Source organism: Capra hircus, chromosome 4 (genome assembly GCF_001704415.2).
Source record: "Capra hircus breed San Clemente chromosome 4, ASM170441v1, whole genome shotgun sequence".
Lineage (NCBI taxonomy): Eukaryota > Metazoa > Chordata > Mammalia > Artiodactyla > Bovidae > Capra > Capra hircus.
The window spans coordinates 8678808-8697614 of NC_030811.1; the positions used below are offsets into that span (position 1 = coordinate 8678808).

At 45.9% G+C, this 18807-nt stretch overlaps 1 protein-coding gene across 5 annotated transcripts in view; it reads right to left on the bottom strand.

Annotated features, from left to right (window-relative positions):
• CUL1 (cullin 1) overlaps nucleotides 1-18807 on the bottom strand; it is an 88580-nt gene that overhangs the window by 10364 nt on the left and 59409 nt on the right. For all 5 annotated transcript variants that reach the window (XM_018046827.1, XM_018046824.1, XM_018046823.1 and 2 more), the window contains exons 5-13: nucleotides 17753-17803; nucleotides 17450-17540; nucleotides 16558-16721; nucleotides 13017-13179; nucleotides 12015-12145; nucleotides 3077-3184; nucleotides 2449-2555; nucleotides 1180-1228; nucleotides 688-819 (exon numbers count right to left, since the gene is read on the bottom strand). In XM_018046827.1, the coding sequence (XP_017902316.1) occupies nucleotides 688-819; nucleotides 1180-1228; nucleotides 2449-2555; nucleotides 3077-3184; nucleotides 12015-12145; nucleotides 13017-13179; nucleotides 16558-16721; nucleotides 17450-17540; nucleotides 17753-17803 (996 nt within the window). The remainder of the gene's footprint in view (nucleotides 1-687; nucleotides 820-1179; nucleotides 1229-2448; nucleotides 2556-3076; nucleotides 3185-12014; nucleotides 12146-13016; nucleotides 13180-16557; nucleotides 16722-17449; nucleotides 17541-17752; nucleotides 17804-18807) is intronic.

Genomic DNA, 18807 nt, shown 5'->3' on the forward strand with positions numbered 1-18807 from the left:
CAGTCAACCAAGCCCAGAGAAATACAAAAAGCCCCAATTGCTCAAGGCCAACAAAACATATGAGTGGAGGCCACACCACGTGGAGCCATTCCTGGAGGTGGGGGGAGTGGGCCGGTGGGGGTTGGGGGCGTGCAGAGCTGGGGCTGTGCGCGGGAGCCGGAGAGGATGCGCTGGGTGGGCTCAGCTGCAGCAGAAGGGCGTGTGTGTGTGTGCGTGCACACGTCTGTGTCTGGGAACCTGTGTGTGTGCACATGGGCACACACATGAGTGTTGGGGAGAGCACAGGCAGCCCTATGACGGGGGCCTGGACGCGTCTCAACGACTGTGGGGGGGCCTGGACGCGTCTCAACGACTTTGGTGGGGGGCCTGGACGCGTCTCAGCAACTTTGGTGGGGGGCCTGGACGCGTCTCAACGACTGTGGGGGGGCCTGGACGCGTCTCAACGACTTTGGTGGGGGGCCTGGACGCGTCTCAACGACTTTGGTGGGGGGCCTGGACGCGTCTCGACAATGGTGGTGGGCTCTTGGTGTGCAGCGGCAGCGCTCACTCTGCCATCACAGCTGACGGCTCGGCCCAGCTGACAGCCTGGAGGGCCCAGCCGACAGCCTGGAGGGCCCAGCCGACAGCCTGGAGGGCCCAGGAGCCTCGGCGCCCGAGGCTGCACTCTCTGGGAGAAGCCAGCCTTACCTTCAGCTTGGAGATCATGCTCGCCTCGGCATCATCGCTCGCACTGTTCTGGTGCACAAGCCTCTTGGCCAGCATCTTCGCGTAGAACTTCTGAAACACGTCCTTGTCCTCGATGTACTTGAAGACCACCATCTGGAAAGCCACCAGAGAGCACACACACACCTCACGACCGGTCCCAGCCACAGGCCGGGAAGCAACACGTGGGTCTTGTTCTGTCCCACCCCGTATGCTGACATTCAGAGTGACAGAATACTGCCCCCAGCATCTTTTAACACTGTCACCCACTCCTTAAATCACGCTAAGTTGGTCCAGACTTATTACTAATGAGAAAGGCGCAAATGCTAACATTACTGACTCAGTACAGGAAGTAAAATCAGATTTAGAATAAAGTAAGTGTTTCTACTACTGTTCAGATGCCTCATAAACATAACCTCTAAGCCATCTGTCAGAGAAAAAGTTCCTGAAAACCGACGTAACTAGCCAGCACCTTACCACTTGGTTGAGCGTGTCTTCGAGTTCTGCTTCTTCTGGGTTCTTGGAACTGAAAATTTTTAAAAGGCACGGTGTTTTATTAATAAAACAAACCAGCAAATGTTTACTAAACAAGCACCTCTTTGCCAAACTACCATATCAGATGCGGTTCAAACGGTGAGTTCTTTTTCAGATCAGCACGTGGATGAGGGAAGGTTAGCTTTTTTAACCTGTGGCCATTTGGCAATTTTATATTCTATTTCATAAACTATCCTTCCAAATAATCATTTAGAATATCCACAACAAAAATTAAAAGTTTCCCAAAACATTCTGAATCGTTTTCCTTTAAGATAAGCCATTTAAATTTAAGTAAATTAGCTTCACTTTTCTAATTGCTTTCCTCAATATGCTTGAACTTAACTTTGAAAAAAATAAAAGGCCGTTCAATGGCCTAATAGTTAAAGGTAGTGGGAGAGCATTTTAAACTCCCTCCCCAGTGCCGCCTCCTACTTGTCGTTATGTCTACAAAACAGATGGCTGTCCTTTAGCAACTGACTCGTTCACTCTGGTCTATGAGCAAATATTAATTGAAAAGTGACTTCAGGACAAACAAAAATTTAAAGGTTTTGCTCCAAGAGTCCTCTCTAAAAGAGATCCCTATAAATTCATCTAAAATGACCCAACCACCAAACAGGCTCTGAAGAGGTGCTCCTGCTTCAGAACGGTTGGCCGGAAGCTCCGGGCTTCTCCCTGAGAGGCCGGGGCCGTGTCCCTCTCCTCAAAGGTTCCCTTGGCGCCCACTCGCCTCTAGTCACTAACGCATGTTCATCAGACCCGCACTTCGGAGCTCTCCGCCACTCTGTCTGCGTCAGCTGCCTTAACGAAAGAATAGCCTATCAACAGCCTCGATGAGACAGTTTCTGAAAAGACAATGGCTAAAAAAGCAGCTGTGTGTCCTGCCAAACAAACTCAAGCTCTGCCAGAGTGCCTGCGTATTTAAAATACGAAAGTTTTTCATTTGATAGCGCTCCAAATTTTAGCCTTTTAGCTAGGAGGGTCACGCTCCCACTGTCTACAATTACAGACGCAAGAAACAGGTGAACTGGGCCACGTTAACATGCGACATGAAATGACTTTCAGGAAGACAAAGAAGCTGTACTCGGTTTACAGCATTTTTCTCAAAAGGTACAAAAAAATTACAATGTAACACACGTAATAGAACTTTAACTCCTCACTAGAGGCCGAGGTTTTAAGCAGGTTTACTAAGAAAACGCACAAACGCACTAGTACCTCTTCTTCAGCAGGGAGTCACAGTATCGAGCCAGCAACTCAGGTGATTTGCTAGACGACTGAGCCATCTTGGTGACTGCGTTGTTGTTTATGAAGCGACCGCAAGCCTGCAGACCACAGACATACAGTCAGAGGCCCGCGGGCCTGCGGGCCACAGGCACACAGTCAGAGGCCCGCGGGCCTGCGGGCCACAGGCACACAGTCAGAGGCCCGCGGGCCTGCGGGCCACAGGCACACAGTCAGAGGCCCGCGGGCCTGCGGGCCACAGGCACACAGTCAGAGGCCCGCGGGCCTGCGGGCCACAGGCACACAGTCAGAGGCCCGCGGGCCTGCGGGCCACAGGCACACAGTCAGAGGCCCGCGGGCCTGCGGGCCACAGGCACACAGTCAGAGGCCCGCGGGCCTGCGGGCCACAGGCACACAGTCAGAGGCCCGCGGGCCTGAGGGCCACAGGCACACAGTCAGAGGCCCGCAAGCCTGCAGGCCACAGACACAGTCAGAGGCCCGTGGGCCTGCAGGCCACAGACACACAGTCAGAGGCCCGCGGCCTGTAGGCCACGGACACACAGTCAGAGGCCCGCGGGCCGTCCGCTCGGTCCCGCACGGAGCCACAGGTCAGCATACCCACCTTGTCCAGCGCGGCCACGAAGCCAGCATCATTGTTGAATGCCGACATCACCAGGGCGTTGTATTTTTTATGAACATCCAACACTGTCTGTACATACATTTTGGGGTCCTTGGGGAGAGGGAAAAACAGACACGAGTTGTTTCCTGGGGACTAGACTGTATACTCACATGCTACTAGAAAATATTCCAAAAGATCTGCTTCCTTCTTCAAAGATGCTAACAAATAAGATCAAGAAATAGTTCACATCCCATCATCAAAACACATAGGATATTCTGCTTATAGATATAATAAAAGAAAATATATTCTCTGTACTCAAAATGAAATACTAATTCCGAGCTACACGAAAAAGTGATTTTTCAAATTATTTGAAAACTCAAAGGAACCACACAAAACAAACTTTCAAAGTGACAGCTTTCTTTGTCTACTTTTGCCGTTGAAGATTTCATATTCTGGACTTTGTCTTGGCTGGGGAGACCCGTCAATAAGTTACTTAGAACTTAGCTGAGCAGGCAATGTAAAAATAATGTAGGTTTGAGATCTCAGGACATGTGGGCAAGGGCAGGGGTGGGTCACACATGGCAGTGAGGGTCTGACTAGTACACCCGGGAAATCTGAAGATGGACGAGGACAAGTAGAGAGCTAGGGTGGGGAAGGCCAGGCCCGGAGACCGTCAGAGCACCAGGCGATCAGCGAGGTGGCCACTGGGACTCTTTGGACAGAAGAATAGAAAGGAGATGTGAGAACCAGCCTCAGGGGAGGTTTCGGGAGTGCTGCAGAAGGCAGGCAGGAAAGACGGGCCGGAGGGGACAGTCTGGGGTCATACGAAGACCAGAGTGGCCAACCCGAGGGCTGGCTGCGTGTCAGAGGGCAGATTGAGCTCGCAGGCCTGACCCGTCACACTGTGGGGTCAGGGCTGTTGGTCTCCCCCTTAGAGACGAAGAAACAAAGTCAAGGGCGGGCACCTGGCCAGCCTGATGTGGGCAGCCTGCTCCTGAGAGTCTCAGAGAGGAAAAGGCCCAGGGAGAGGTCGGGCAGACAGGCGGAGCCCAGGCGGTGCTGCTGGACGCGGGGCTCAGCACGAGCGCAGGGCTCCCCGGGCAGCACGTCACTGACGGGGGGTGTCAACGGTCTGCCAGCGCGCCCAATTCCTGATGAGTATTTCTCCTCTGGTTCAGGAAGGAGAAACCACAACTCCCCCAATTCCAATCACTCTGCGTTTCTGTGACACCTGACTTGATCTTGGGTCACCATTAAATCATTCTTCTGTGATAGGGTTATACCAGGAGGTTCAGAGGTTTTCTGTTATTAAAGATATAATAAACATGCCAGGCCTGTTATTATTATGAATAAAAGTACTGTGACAAGATTTTCATTTCAGTGACATGTAAAGTGGTCTCTACTGGGCAAACATTTGATAAAATGTTAAAAGGGAACTTAACACAAAAAACTGCCAAATAAAAATCACTTAAAATATTGAAAGCGGATGCCACATATATTTAATGTTTAAAAATTTTTCTATCTTAAAACTTAGAACACACACACACACACAGCATTAACTGTCCCACTGTACAATCCTGCTCTTAGTTTCCGGAGAACGATTCCAGGTGTACAAGTTCTTGCATTCTCTATTAATAATCTGATTCCTAAGCCTGCATCCAAAAATACCTGTCCCTCAGCACACGTCTTACTTCATATAAACTCATTTCTTTTCTTTTTTTCTTAACAATGAAAATACTGTTCGCTTGACTTAATTTTGGTTTTGCCATTGAAATTGATACTGCTTTTGCCAATTCAGATTTTAGATTGTTTTCTGATTTCATGTCAAATTATTTCTCATCATTCATACTGTTTTCCTCTTGGCATTGGTTCTTTTAAAGTATTTACAAAGAGCTTTCACCTCCAACAAGTACCCAAACACTGGAAAATGCCAACACTATCACACAGTAAGGTTATTAGCAGCATTAAAAAGAATCACATATCAAAACTGCCAATTTAAGGACTTAATTTGCTTCCAAACCTTGCTGTTTCTTGCAACATCACTCACAGGATTGATATAAAGTGTATTATGAATATAAACAGATTAATATTTGCTTCGTTTGCAAGAAGGACTGCCTCTTAGGAGCGGAGGACGACACACACACATTTATAACTGGGCACTGCCCAGGAGGAAGGCTGACCCACTGGACTGCCCCTCTGTCTCAGCCTGGTTCCCAGAGACGGCCTGAAGCTCGGAGTTCCCACCTCGATGGAGTCCTCTGAACCAGCAGCGCCGCTATGTTGACCATTATGTTTGCGAAAGAACTACACGCTCTCCCCTGTCTTCACTTCTTGACCGATTTTTCTCAGATCCAGGATTTGGAAAAAACATAAAAGTCCCAAGAAATGCCAGGTATGAATTCCCCATGGAAAGACAGACCTTCTCTAAGGGAACAGAAACCTTCAGACTCCAATTCCAGATCCTTTCGGCTAACAGGAGAAGACCCAGCCGGGAGTCTGGCTGGTGAGAAGCGAGGGTGTGGATGGAACCTCCTGAGGGAAGACTGTGCTTAGGCGCTGAGCCCTGGAGACCTGAATTAGCTTCTGAGATCCTAAGAGAAGCCACCTCGGAGCTGCCAAGAGCAGACGGAGACAGGGACACACAGGAGTAGCACAGAGGAGGGAGTTTGAGGAAGGAGCCATCAGCAATGTCAAATGGAGGAGAAAACGTTCAAAAGGTGGGTGATTTAGCAACCGGGAGGTAAATGGTGATGTGCAGGAGCTGTTTCCGAGGGCCCCAGATGGCAGGGTCACAAACGCAAGAGAGGTGAGGGCAGAGGAAAAAAATGCATGCTTTTTTTTCCGGCCAGCTGGATAAAATGCATGCTTTTTTAAGAACATGAAGATGCGAATTTTGGATGTTAAAAAAAAAAAAAACACGAATGGTGTACTTAGCAATCTGCGTGATTACTCTTACTATGCAAGAGTTCTCTGCATATAAGAAACACGACACTGCTCAGGCTGGTCCCAGGGGGTGGGGGGTGGGGTGAGGGGACCTCATACAACTCCTACGTGATGGGCATCTTCTGCCCGTGGCTGGCATATTCCTCTCCAGACCAGATGTCCCCACTCGGCTCACACAACCTGCCCTGGACACAGGAGGATTCCTGAACTCCGCGTCAGAGTCGGCCTGACCGCCCATGGTTCTGCCGCCCTCTGCACTGCTATTTACATTTCTTTTCTGTCAACGTTTTATTGTAGAAAAGATTCAGATATATTCAAAATCACAAAGGACCGTGAAACTCGCCCCCTGTATTCACTGTCCAGCTTCAACAATCATCCGGCATGGACCCTGCCTGTTACAGTCTAACTGCCTCGTTCCTTCTCTGCGTCCCCATCACCAGCCGTGTCGTTTCTATCTGAACCACTCTTAACAAACCTAACTGGTATGCTAACAGTTCTTCTTCCTTTTAATCCATTTTTCACATGGTAGCAATTTCATTTTTTTTAAAAAAAGGAGAAAAGCAAAAAAATCATATTGTCAGTTTCAGGCTTCTCATACAGCCTAACCTGGTTTCTTCTTGTCCTTGGAATTAAGGCGTTCACTGACCTAGCCTTCGGGGTCTCCCTGGTCTGGCCAGCCCAGGCCGTCCTCTCAGGTTTACCTGCCTCCCCTGCCCCGTCCCCACTTCCTGTCCCAGCAGACCTCTTGGGGGCTCCGTGTAGGATCCCAGCTGCCAATCTTGGACTCACCAGTATTTTCTGAGAACCTCCCTGAACCCTGGACAGCAAGGCCTCCCCCATCACATGATGGTCAGCATCCTCGTGGGGTGCTGCTCAGGCTGTGCCCCCTTGCCGGGTATGAGCTCAAACACCGAGAGAAGTTCATGGTCTCCTCTGACTGGGCCAGGAACCAGGCGTGGCCTCTTCAGGGTGGGCGGGCGCACAGCAAGGCTAAGCCAGAATTGAGATTGGTGTGGGGGATTTGGGTAAGAGGAGGCTCCTCGATGGGTGTGCCTGTGGAAGAAAGGACTGAGGTTTCCCCCTACAGGTGGAGGAGAGAAGGGAGCTTCCTGGTTACACGAAGGACACAGTGAATCTCCTCAGAGCCTGGTGATCACAGACTAAAAATGGACATTTATTTGTGTGTGTGTTTTTTTTTCCAGAGAAAAAGGTTGTTCTCTTCATCTCATGGCAAGACAGAGTGGACAATTTACCTGCATGTTTTCTAGACCAATCTGCATTGCCACCATGTTATCAGTTCTCTGTAATTAAAAGCATCAGGTGGACCTACTGTATGAAACTGTTTCCTTTTATCCTAAAACAGCTCCTCAGTCCCCTCTCTTTTCCCACATCAACTGCATCAAAACTAGTGCATTTCTTTTTTTCTTTCTGTTTAAGTTTTATTACGGAAAATGTTCAACATATTCAAAATGAGAAATAGTAAGATCTGACACCATGATCCATCACCCAGCGTTCAGCAGTTGCTGGTTGAGGACCTTCTCCCACCCACTCTGTACTGTGGGAAGACCTGGCTGAGGCTGAGTGCTCCATCCCCTGGACCAGACGGAGCTACACCACGCTCCCCATGCAAGGCTCCCAAGCAGGTGTGGCTCTGAGTGGATCATTCTCTTCTCTCACCATCCATAGGAAGATTGAGTCAGAACTAAGTTCTTATATTTGGGATTTTACTCCAGAGAGAAAGGGAATCTTGGATATATCACTTAACCCTCCATCTGCCAGAAGCACCCAGCACCATGTTACTCTGTTTATTCTGGGGTAAGTTCGTACACAATTCGGTTCTTATAATTACACCTAAGCCAACTTCTCAACCCAAACCATAGAACTTTTTTTACAAGTCTGATATACGGCCTCAGGCTCACTCCTTAGTCTTATGCTGAAAACATGCTTGTCAGAGTGCCCTGATTTTCTGTCTGTCTCTAAAATTCTCCATTTTAAGTGCTCCTCTTACAAGCACTCCCGATCCTGGAGCCAGCAGCCCCACGCCACTCCTGAAAATGCCTTTTCATCTCAGGAGAACACTTCCCCCCCACCCGCCAAACCTGCAAATAAATGTTGACAACTTTGTGCCCCAGTCCAGGTTGCAGCCCAGCCTCCCACTGTTAGACCAACAGTCCCGCTGGACATCAAAGTATCTACAAGCCCACTCTTGCTGGGTTACATTTCAGGTCCAGTTAGACTGAAGTCACTCAGTCAAGATACAGTTTCAAAGAGGACTTTGTGCTTATCTGTTGCCATTTCTGCCCTGAAGACAGTAATGAAACATTCTCTATACCTGATTTATGAGGCCTTCTTCGTTGAGAACAATAGCGCCCAGATTGCTGCAGAACGGAGTGCTAATTAAAAATTCAACATGAAACCAACTGTATCATCAAGTGCTCATTAGCAAGTGCTCACAAGTCTGCGCTGACTCCTTCCCTGAACTCCATTCTGCTGTGAAACTTTGGTGTCAGGGGAAATTACAAAGCCATCCAATGACCCGATATAGTTTTACTTTGTATTTACGTTGTATGTGGATGACTTTCCACATGGCTGGTGTTCACTTTAGATGGGCCATTAGGAAAGGTATTATCAGTTTTGAATGCTGATAAGAGTCACTCCTCAGAGCTGAGGGCTTGTTCCTTATGATCGGTGTGAATCAAGGAGCTGACCGTACATCACAGTACTGCCAACTGTCTTTTCCAGCAGGCTTTCTGTGCTGATGGAAAACACTGGAGGCAAATTTGTGACCCACCTCTGTCACGAGACCAGACTTCACCACCTCACTGCACGCATTCTGAGTGCCACTCACTATTCTGCACTCAGCTTCGCTTGTGTCTGCAGCCCTTACTTTGCTGCTGTCTCATTTGTCTTTCCGCCTGTTAGGCACTGTGTGAGCCCCCTGAATCCTGCTGGAGACAGAGAGGAGCATCACAAAGACCCAAGCACACCGAGACCCTGTTCTGTGTGAGGCACGGAGCTGGGCTGAGGGCACGACGGTGGATAAAGCCAGCTCTGCGGGAGACATTTACACAGACAAGCGAAATGTAAGGAGTGTGAATGCTGTGTAAACAGTCCAACACGATGCTGGTTCCAAGGAGTGGTCGAGAAAGGCTTTGGGGAAAGAATGGCATTTGAGGGTATTGGAAGATGAAGGTGTGTAATATACAGGGGAAAAAGAAGGCATACATCTAGGAAGAGAAGAACCAGGCAGGTCCAGCACGGTACGTGTATGGTGGTGTGAAGACCCACAGCTGGTCCAGACTCAGTAGGAAATGACTCCATCTCAGGGGACGAATGCTGCTGGGGGCGAAGGGGAGGGCAGGGGCACCGAGCCCACAGCTGCCCCGCTGAGCTAAGGACGGAGGAGGGAAGACGTGAGGTTTCAAAGCAGACCCGCCATCCAGTCACCGGAGCAGGAGGAGGAGGGCATGGAGGTCTGAGAAGGAAAGCTGAGACCTGAGGGCAGCACAGAGGTGTGGCAATTCACATGGGAACCCAGGCTCAGAGCCAGGCCACAGATCCTTGCGGAATCAATGAAAACAACTTCAATTTTCTCTGAAGCATACATGGGGCCTTTGAGTTATAGCACCAGCCATCATCACGTATCTGGTTGCTGTGGTAGATAAAACTAAGAACGCAGCCAGCCACGCTGTGGGCTTCGGTCTTTGTAAACGAACCTGAAGGTGCGGGCTCTGCTTCCAGGCTGCTCCCTTCAAGTCTCCTCCTTGTATCTGACCATTCTCCTACAAACCGTCACTACACGGCCAGCGGCTGAGCACACACGTTGGGCTCTAGCCTGTCTCCCTAAGCGCAGCATGGAATGTGCTGGCTGACCCAGCCGCCCCCTCTCTCCCTTCTGTCCAGAGGCCGGACGTGGGGTGACTTGCTGGTGAAAAAAACTTGCCTATTAAAACAATTATCTGTTCAGCTCTAAAGCAGTTTAAACCCATCACTGAAGAGTCCTTGGTGCACAAGGTTTTGAAGTCCTCCGGGAGCCTCCGTGAGACATGCCGACGGCGCGGGCGGCGTGGCTGGGCACGCCTGTCCTCAGTCACCAGCCTCTGAAGGCCGACAGCTCTCATCCTCCGCTGGAATCTCCCGTGATGGCGGGTGGGCCTGAAGCCCTCGTCCCCCGAGAGGAGCCCTGATCCCCAGCCTTGTTCTCGAGTGTTCCCTGGCCTGGGGGCGTGGCAGTTACAAGACAGTGCGTCTAAAAGCAGCACGTATGTTCAGGCTTTCAGCCACACTTCACAGGGAGAGGACTGCCAGTTCCCATTTGGGTGAAGTGAGGGGGACCCCACGAGGGGAATTCCCTGGGCACCAGTTACCCAGGAACACATGTGATTCTCAAATCCATTTAACTATGAAAAATATGCCTTCAGAAAATTCTTAAGGCCATTCTGATGTTTGTAACACATAAATATTATTCGAATCACATTACAAACTTAAAACCTGTAAAAATTTCAGCCTACATCAGATTTATTAGCAGTGAAACATGTTTTCCAGCCAAATGGATGGCTACCCCTGCCTTTCTGGCCAAATGGGCTTTGAATGAACAATTGGGAAAACCTTACGTTATTGAAAAGATATCTTCATCAAGGTGGCCCCTTTTGAGTCTCACGTACGTCCACACGTGCATATGTGTGTACCTGTGTCTGTGCGTCAGACTTTTCAACAAAGAATATTCAGAGTTTGGACATAAGAAAAATCATATAATTTTTACATAATTAAAAAAAATTAAACAGGACTGGATACCTGAGAAAAACTGCAATCCTCACTGCTGAGCACTGCGTACTTTCATGTAAGAAGCCCTTTACAAGCTTTAAGTATTCTTTATTCACAAAACCTCTAGAAGGTGGTCACCATCATTAGTCTTTCTTCCTAACTGCCACAGACAGGACAAGCGAGTGAGCAATGCGGTCAGTGGTGAGCAAACAACAGAGCTGGGTCTGAGCCCGGACGGACCATCCCCGGGGGCTGTGGGCAGGGGCCCCACGGCACTGCTGGGACCTCACCCTGAAACCTGGAGACTTTCCACAGCACCTACCACCAAGCCTGAACTCTGCCGTCTGCTAAGTATAAAGTGTATTATTTTATAAAACTCTAAGGTGTGTTTACATTCTTCCCTCTGATAATCCACAGATGTCACAACAAGTGATGCAGTGAGCCCCATAATGAAAAGTGGAAAAGGGAGCCCCCAAAGATAACAGGAAAACAGACTCGAAATACTTTACACCAAACACAGTAAAATCAGGGACAAAAAGTTTCTGGACTCAGGCAGAAGAACCAGCTGTGTTCTAGAAGCTTTTCTTCTCCGTTAGCTGTCCCAAACACGATTGAAATTTAAGCGCACAACAGGGACAAACCTGAAGACAACTTACCTGTCTCTCAGAAACACGCGATACTTCCTATGTAAAATCAGCAACTGAATCATAGAAAACGCAGCAGAAATATTCTGGTACCTCCTGGAGGGGGGGGGCGGCAGTGGGGATGGGGGTTGTAGGAGAAATGCCATACAACTAAGGGCCTTTCCAGGGCAAACAGCCCTGCGGTCTCCAACTGGAGGGCGGTACTCAGACCAAAGTTCCTGCATGGGGCAGCCTGTGGCCCACGGTGCCGGAGCCAGGTCTCTAGGAGGCTTCAGCCTGTTCTTTCTATGGAATCATCGTCTCTCTTCTAGTGCAAGGAATGTTAATTTTGACAAACAATGAAAGGAAAAAAAGATATCAAGAAATAACATCCTTAATGCCTAAGAAGTGCCAGAGGCAAATTAATGGAGCTATTTACTAAACAAAGATGCTTGTGACACTCCTACTCTAAAGAGCCAGTAGCCAATTCCCTATACGAGCCCAGTGAGAGTCTTACCCCCTAGACCTGTGGGTGCAGACAGGACACCCGCCTGCAGTCCACGCGCAGGAATGGTTAAGGCCCGACCCGTGTCCAGCTGAACAGTACTTACATTTAATGCAGCTTCTCCACACTTTTCAATTGCTGCAAGACCCTGATTATGAATGTGTGTCTCCAGGAGTTTTTTCAATTCTCCCAGGCCATCTTGGATTCTAGATACAAGATTATACATGCGACCCAAATCTGAAAGAAGAAGTGCCACCTTTATGCATCAAAACAAACTTTGCAAATCCATCCCACGAAATACGTATTTATAGAGATAAAAGGTGCAGTGAAATAAAACCACCGTGTTTTTAGACCTAATAATCAATTGCACTTAATTGTATGCAAATATTTTATATTTAGCCAAAAGTAACAATGAAATCAGGTGATTATGAAAGCGTATTTCCCCTTTGCCAGGAGAAACCACTGATATAACAGCAAAAAGATGAACAGGAACTACAGGTGATGCTTCAAGATTGAGAAACTGATTATGCCTAATACATAATAGGCACTCAAATATTATTTACAAGAATGAATAAATTTAAGGAGTATTTATGAACATCCATCTCAACTATACAAACAATTCAGCCACAAAAGGGCCCCCACATTCTTCTCTTAATATATGCATGGCACATGGCTGATTTATGAGCACCAAAGAAGACAAGTCCTGTGTCTAAACACCAGTCTTCTACTGAGCGCCTCACATGTCCCAGGAAAACAAGGAAGGGGTAAGGGAAATACTTTCGCAAAACAGCAGCCTTCTCATCTCTAAGAATTTTCAGCATAAAAGTCACACACTCAAATGCACAAAACAGAGGTAGCATCACTGGATGCGAAAGTGTATGGAAGAAGTCAAGACTCCACATCAAACTGAAAAGATGTTCTTCCTAAACAGTCACACCCAAAACACGCTACAGAGATCTGAGAGCAACACACCGCAAGGTACACACACACACAGCCCTCTTAAAGAATGGCTGGTGTGGTAGCGCTAACTCTGAGTCTAGACCTTCATACAACTTCATGATCACAGATCGTAATCAACATCCACGCGCTCCGAATCTCCGCGGCTCACCCTCGTTTTTGTCGGCGTCCAGCAGGTTCTGGAACTCTGTGTGGAAGATCTCCAGGTGCTTCTCGATGAGCACCTGCTCGCACTTCCTGGCGAGCTCGTCCTGCGTGCTCTCGTGAAGGTACACCTGGACCCTGCGCTGCTCCTCCAGCAGACGAGCCTCCGCCTGCGGGAGTGAGCTCAGGTCAACAGTTTGGACTTGCGTCTTTTTAAAACAAAACCAATGACAAATTCAACTCGCAATCCTGCCCTACCCAGTATGAGGAAGAAAACAAGAGGAGGGAAGGGGTCCTTTGACTCAGGCTGGGGTGGGGAGGGAATGCTAACCACAGCAACCGGTCCCCGGTGCGCACCACTTCCTCTGTAGCCTGTATCTTTGTTTCCAAGTCCTCTTCAAATGACTTCAGCGAGGTTATCATGATTAACCATCCGAATGTCTTTATATCAATCTCCTTCCTACAGATACGTGCTGTTTCACACTTTCGAGGGTAGTACCCTTATCGACACTCTGCAATTTAAGACTTACAGACTGTTTATTTCTGGAACTTCTCATTCCATATTGTCAGAGAGGCTGACTGTGGGTGACTGAAACCGTGAACAAGCGAGGACTACCGACCACAGGCCAGCCTCCTTTCACTGTGCCTTGGCACTGGTTTTTGCTTTTAAATAGGAACTGAAGGTCTGTGGTGGCCCTAGCTGTGCAAGGCTGTCAGCACCATTCTTCCAAGAACAGGTGCTCACTCTGTGTCTGTGCTGCATTTCAGTTATTCTCAAAACATTTACACTTTTTCCATTATTATTATTTGTTAAGCTGACCCTTAGTCAGTGATCTTTGATGTTGCTATTATAATTGTTTTGGCATAATTAAGCAATAAAGCTTTTTCAAATCAAGGTATGTACATTGTTTTTTTTCAGACATAATGCCATTCTCCACATTTCACAGACTTCATTAGAGTGTCATGACCAGGGAAACCAAAAAACCCAAACTCCTGGGTATGAAGTCATTAGGTTTTAGGAGGGACAGTGATTTACATTCTTTGTTGATTTGACGGTAAATAAGCTCGTGATCACCACTGTACTTGGCAGACAATTACATCAGAGTACAAATTCAAAAGGACTAAATAAAATTAAGCAAAGACTGTCTCTATTAATTCTATTAGGATCAGTATACAGGAAAAACAAAATGAAAAAATGGATCAAAAAGCAGTCAGCAAATTCATAACATATATTTTGTTTTTAAAACTTAAAAAAATGACATTAGAAACCTAGAAAGGTCAAGTATTCTTTGGAGGCTCACCACAGACTCAATCACAAGAGACAGAGAGTAAGATACACTGAAACTAACGTGGCTGAGGCTTGTTCCCCCGACACCATCAGTAGCAGGGAAGCCACAGACTCTCAACTGTTTCCTCTGAAGGACAATGCAAGAAAAAGGAACACAGACCCCAGAGAATCTGTACATCTAGCCTAAACGAGCTGCTAAAAGGAGAGTAGTTCTTGAAAGTTGATGTTTTATCTCAAAACTGTTCATGAGTTTTGTATTTTACTTCCTAATAGAGTGTTCGAATATAAACATAATTTCTCAAGTTATTGAATAAAATGTTCCATATTTTATCCTGTGTACTATCAGGCATACACTGGAGGTTTTGATGCATACTCATGGCCAAACATCAAATAATATATAATAATGATGATGATGACGATGATAAAATATCCCCATTTTACAGATGAGGAAACTGAGGAACAGACTTTAACCACCATTTACTAGGGGGTTAAAGTCACCCTTAGTAAATGGTGGAGTGGGGATTTTCAATTAGACACATAGCCCAGTTTGACATGCAAGTCTACAGCTAGTAGTAACAGTAGCATTGTTCAGACGGTTAAATTCCAATTTTAAGCCCACAGAATCTCTACATGATGGATTTTTCAAATGGAGTCATGTTTGCTAAGACCCAACCAGATTTGGGCCAAACCGTTAACCCAAGAAACCCCATTTAAGATGGCCAGGATGCAGGTAGCACATTCTCCCTTGAAGGCAGGGCTCAGACTGGGTTGAAACCATACGTCTATAAAGCGGGTTTCCACGCACCAAAGCACTACCACCTTCCTCGGTGTAGACAGCAGGTAACTGCAATTCACGAAGAAGTCCATGAAATGAAAAGGCCTGAGCCACACGTGTGGATCTGTACCCTGATAAAAGGCCACACTTTTAAAATACATATACAGTTTTAAAAGACTTACCATATATAGTACAGTTCAATAAAAGATATGTTTATGAAAACTACACTGTAAAAATCAGTGCTTAGATTTAAAACTGATTGGTCAAGCAGCTGTTTCAACTCTCAATAAGCTGGTTAGCTTCCAGACTGGCACATGAAAGCTAACTTAACTTGTAAATACACAAAGAACTATCACTTTCCCAAGTGTAATAGTTCTGCGGGGTTCCACTTCTGTTAGGTTTTGAAGGACTCGTTTGTCAAGGACTTTTAACTTCAGACTTGTAAGGCCCACTTATAATTACTATCTCTTATGGGAAAATGTTCTAGGAACGTCATGGACAAATTGAGGATGACTTTATGTGGTTAGACAGGGGAGCTGTTGCTCTCCTTGGCTTTTGGTCTCAGCACATGGAGAAAGTGACTCTGCAGTGACTCTGCCCTCCAAGTGAACAGAGACTAAAGGGAGAAGCGGGTGTCCGACACGCAGCCCCGGACCCCCTGGAAGTCTCCTTGCCCGTTGAGGTCAGGGGTTGGCAAACTATTGCCTGGGGGCAAAGTTCTGCTGGAAGGAAACTTGCACTGGAGCACGGTTTCGATGTTGCCACGGCTGCTTTTGTGCCACAACACAGAGCTGAACGGTTGCAGACGAGACCACGTGTGCACGAGGTCTGAAGTATTTACCATCTGGCCCTTCAAGGAAAGTCTGCTGACCCCTGACTGAGGTCACTCCTCTGAGCTTAAGTCTGGGACACCGGTATTTCCGAGAAGGGAAGTTAGAATACCTCCCGCAGAACTGTACTGTGACATCACTTGATGTAGAAGATTCATGATGCAGAGACCAATGCCCAGTCTTCTCATCTAAAATTTCGATCCTGTTCTTTCAGAAGGACTTCTCTAATACACACTGGAAGGTTGTGTTGAATAGATTTTTAGGAGAGATCTCAGAAGCAAAGAAGTAAACAGCTTAGAGTTTGCAGTTAGAAATTTGTTTCTTCAAATACTATTTTTTCACTGATGTAAGATGGTGGCTGCCATTAGATACACCTGTACATTCTAGGAGAGAGTGTTCAAACATGTATGTCATTCAGCTGTAACAGTTACATCCTCCACACAGTAGGAGAACATGAGCCACGATTATTAAGTTAATTTATACAAGCTCCTTAGTGAGTGGGGAGAATCCATTTGCACCTGCTACAAACACTACCGGTTAACAGTGCCCAAGAAATGACTTTGAAGGAAGCTGCATATATAAGCATAAAAAGAGTAATTTACTTGAGCAGCAGGAACTTTTAACTTAAGCCTACTCTAAGTATGTTTAAGCTTACCTTTTTCATATATTCAGTAACCGGGTTCTGCTGCAAGAATTCGGTGCTCTCTCTGGTATAAAATCTTTCTGTGTCTGCCAGAAACTGACACTCAAAGGACTCTTTGTACACTGTTAGCGTGGGGCCCTTTGCAAAGGCGTCATCTTCATTCAGTCCCAGCTCCACTGGAAGTAAACAGAACTATGTTTCAACTGCTTCATTTTTGGTTATATTTTAAGGAATATATATTTTACTTTAGGTGTAGCTTTCAGTTTAAGTTATGTTGAAAAGGTAAGAATAAAATAGCAGGGCAAAAGGCAAACTTATTTTCTGGTAGTTAAATACATTTTGCATTAAAAAAAAAAAAAATCCAAGACACACAAAGGCAAGTGATTCTGACCAACAGCCAGGCATGCTTCAAAGATCTCATCAAGTTCATTAAGAGAACATCTTAATATTTCTAAAGCTTGAAAATAATAATGCTTAATTTTAAACTTTCAAAGAAACAGAACATTACTTAAGTTTTAAACCACTGTGTTGCTTTATTGGCTTCTCAATGGCAGTTGTTCAAGATGATACAGATTTCTGGTTATCATTCAGCTCCATTAATGACACTCTAAGCATACGTAAGTGCTTAGTTTTCAGTCTACACAGGTATATAGATCCAGTAATTCAGTGTGAAACCAGAAAATAATTCAAATGTCAAATGTCTAGTCCATTAAAATCTCCTTAAGGCATGAGGATAAACAATCTTTACAATGGGTAAAATCAAACATAGTAAAGAGAACTGTGAGTGCGTTGGTAAATGCTCACAATGTTCTTCATGACACTATTTGAAAACAAACCTGTTGCATCTCTGTTATCACTGCCACTGATATCAAAGCTTTCACCGAATTAAAGGGAAACTGCTTACCGTAAGACTGTACAACTCCACTTATCAGTCTTGTATTGATAGTTTCACCATTTCTTTCTTTTTCAATAAGTTTTAAAACAGCATTTGTTACCTTTAGAACAGATATAGGAAAGAGACATGTAGATTATAGACTATGGTATGCACCAATATTATGTTACTACATAGCTCTTACACATTTAAATCTATCAGAGGCAAGATGAGAGGTACTCTGAGGATGTTACAAAGGATTGAGAAAGACAAAGGCTAAGGTATGACACCTGGAAGGGGTTTTAAAAGGAAAACACAACACGCACAAGTAGGTACCTGTTTATTCAATGGCCTGAAAAGACAGTCTCTCCAAGTCACCAATGCAAGCTGGATGAAAAGAAAAAGCAACAGTATTAAATGGCTATACTTTTACTATGTTTTTTCAAAGCTGTAGGAGACAGCCTTAATCCCAGATTATAAGTATCAATATTTTTAATTATAAACTTGGTTAAAAAGTCATGATGAAATCAGAGAGCCATTCTCTTGAGTTAAAAAGTTCTCTTTTTTCTTGCGTGCTCAACTGTGTCTGACTCTTTGCGACCCCATGGACTGGTAGCCTGCCAGGCTCCTCTGTCTAAGAATCTTCCAGGCAAGAATACTGAAGTGGGTTGCCACTTCCTACTCCAGAGGATCTTCCCGACCCAGGGGTCAAACCTGAGTCTCTTGTGTCTCCTGCATTGGCAGGAGGACTCTTTACCATTGCACCACCTGAGAAACCTTTATTATACATAAAGTATTCAAATTTCCCATTTTACTTATGTGTGTGCCTATAATGCATTTTTTTAAAAAGCTTTTGAAACTTCTCATAAAGGGTATGTCAGACGATTACTATAAAATGCTCACCCCCTCCAAAAGGGAAATATTAATTCATATATGGCTTTTAAACTGTTGAGAGAGGTATTATTCAGCTAAATTCAAACTTAAGAGAATTTAATACTCAAAAACTGCTGAGAAACTTATATAAATGCTATCAGTCTTATTTTTTCCCAAATTTAACCACAGATAAAACTAGGTTTATACATACAGTTCTGAAAAAATTCTATGTAAACTTCATTTACAAAATGAAAAATTTCTACCAAAAAAAGGGCAGCATGAAAGCAGTATTTAAGAGAAAATATCTTTAATAAGATATGAACAATGTATACCCAAGTCTTCTATTAGAATAAAAAGGTGATTTCAGAATTAGGAACTAGTCTGTCAAAGAAGATGCTGGGAAGGGAAGAGTCTTGGTTTTCAGGAGAAACGCCCCCTGGGGGGCGAGGTTTGGGAAGTCACTCTCCAGGTGCACACCCTCTGTTCCAACTCCCCAGGCCTCCTCAGTGCAGGAGGGA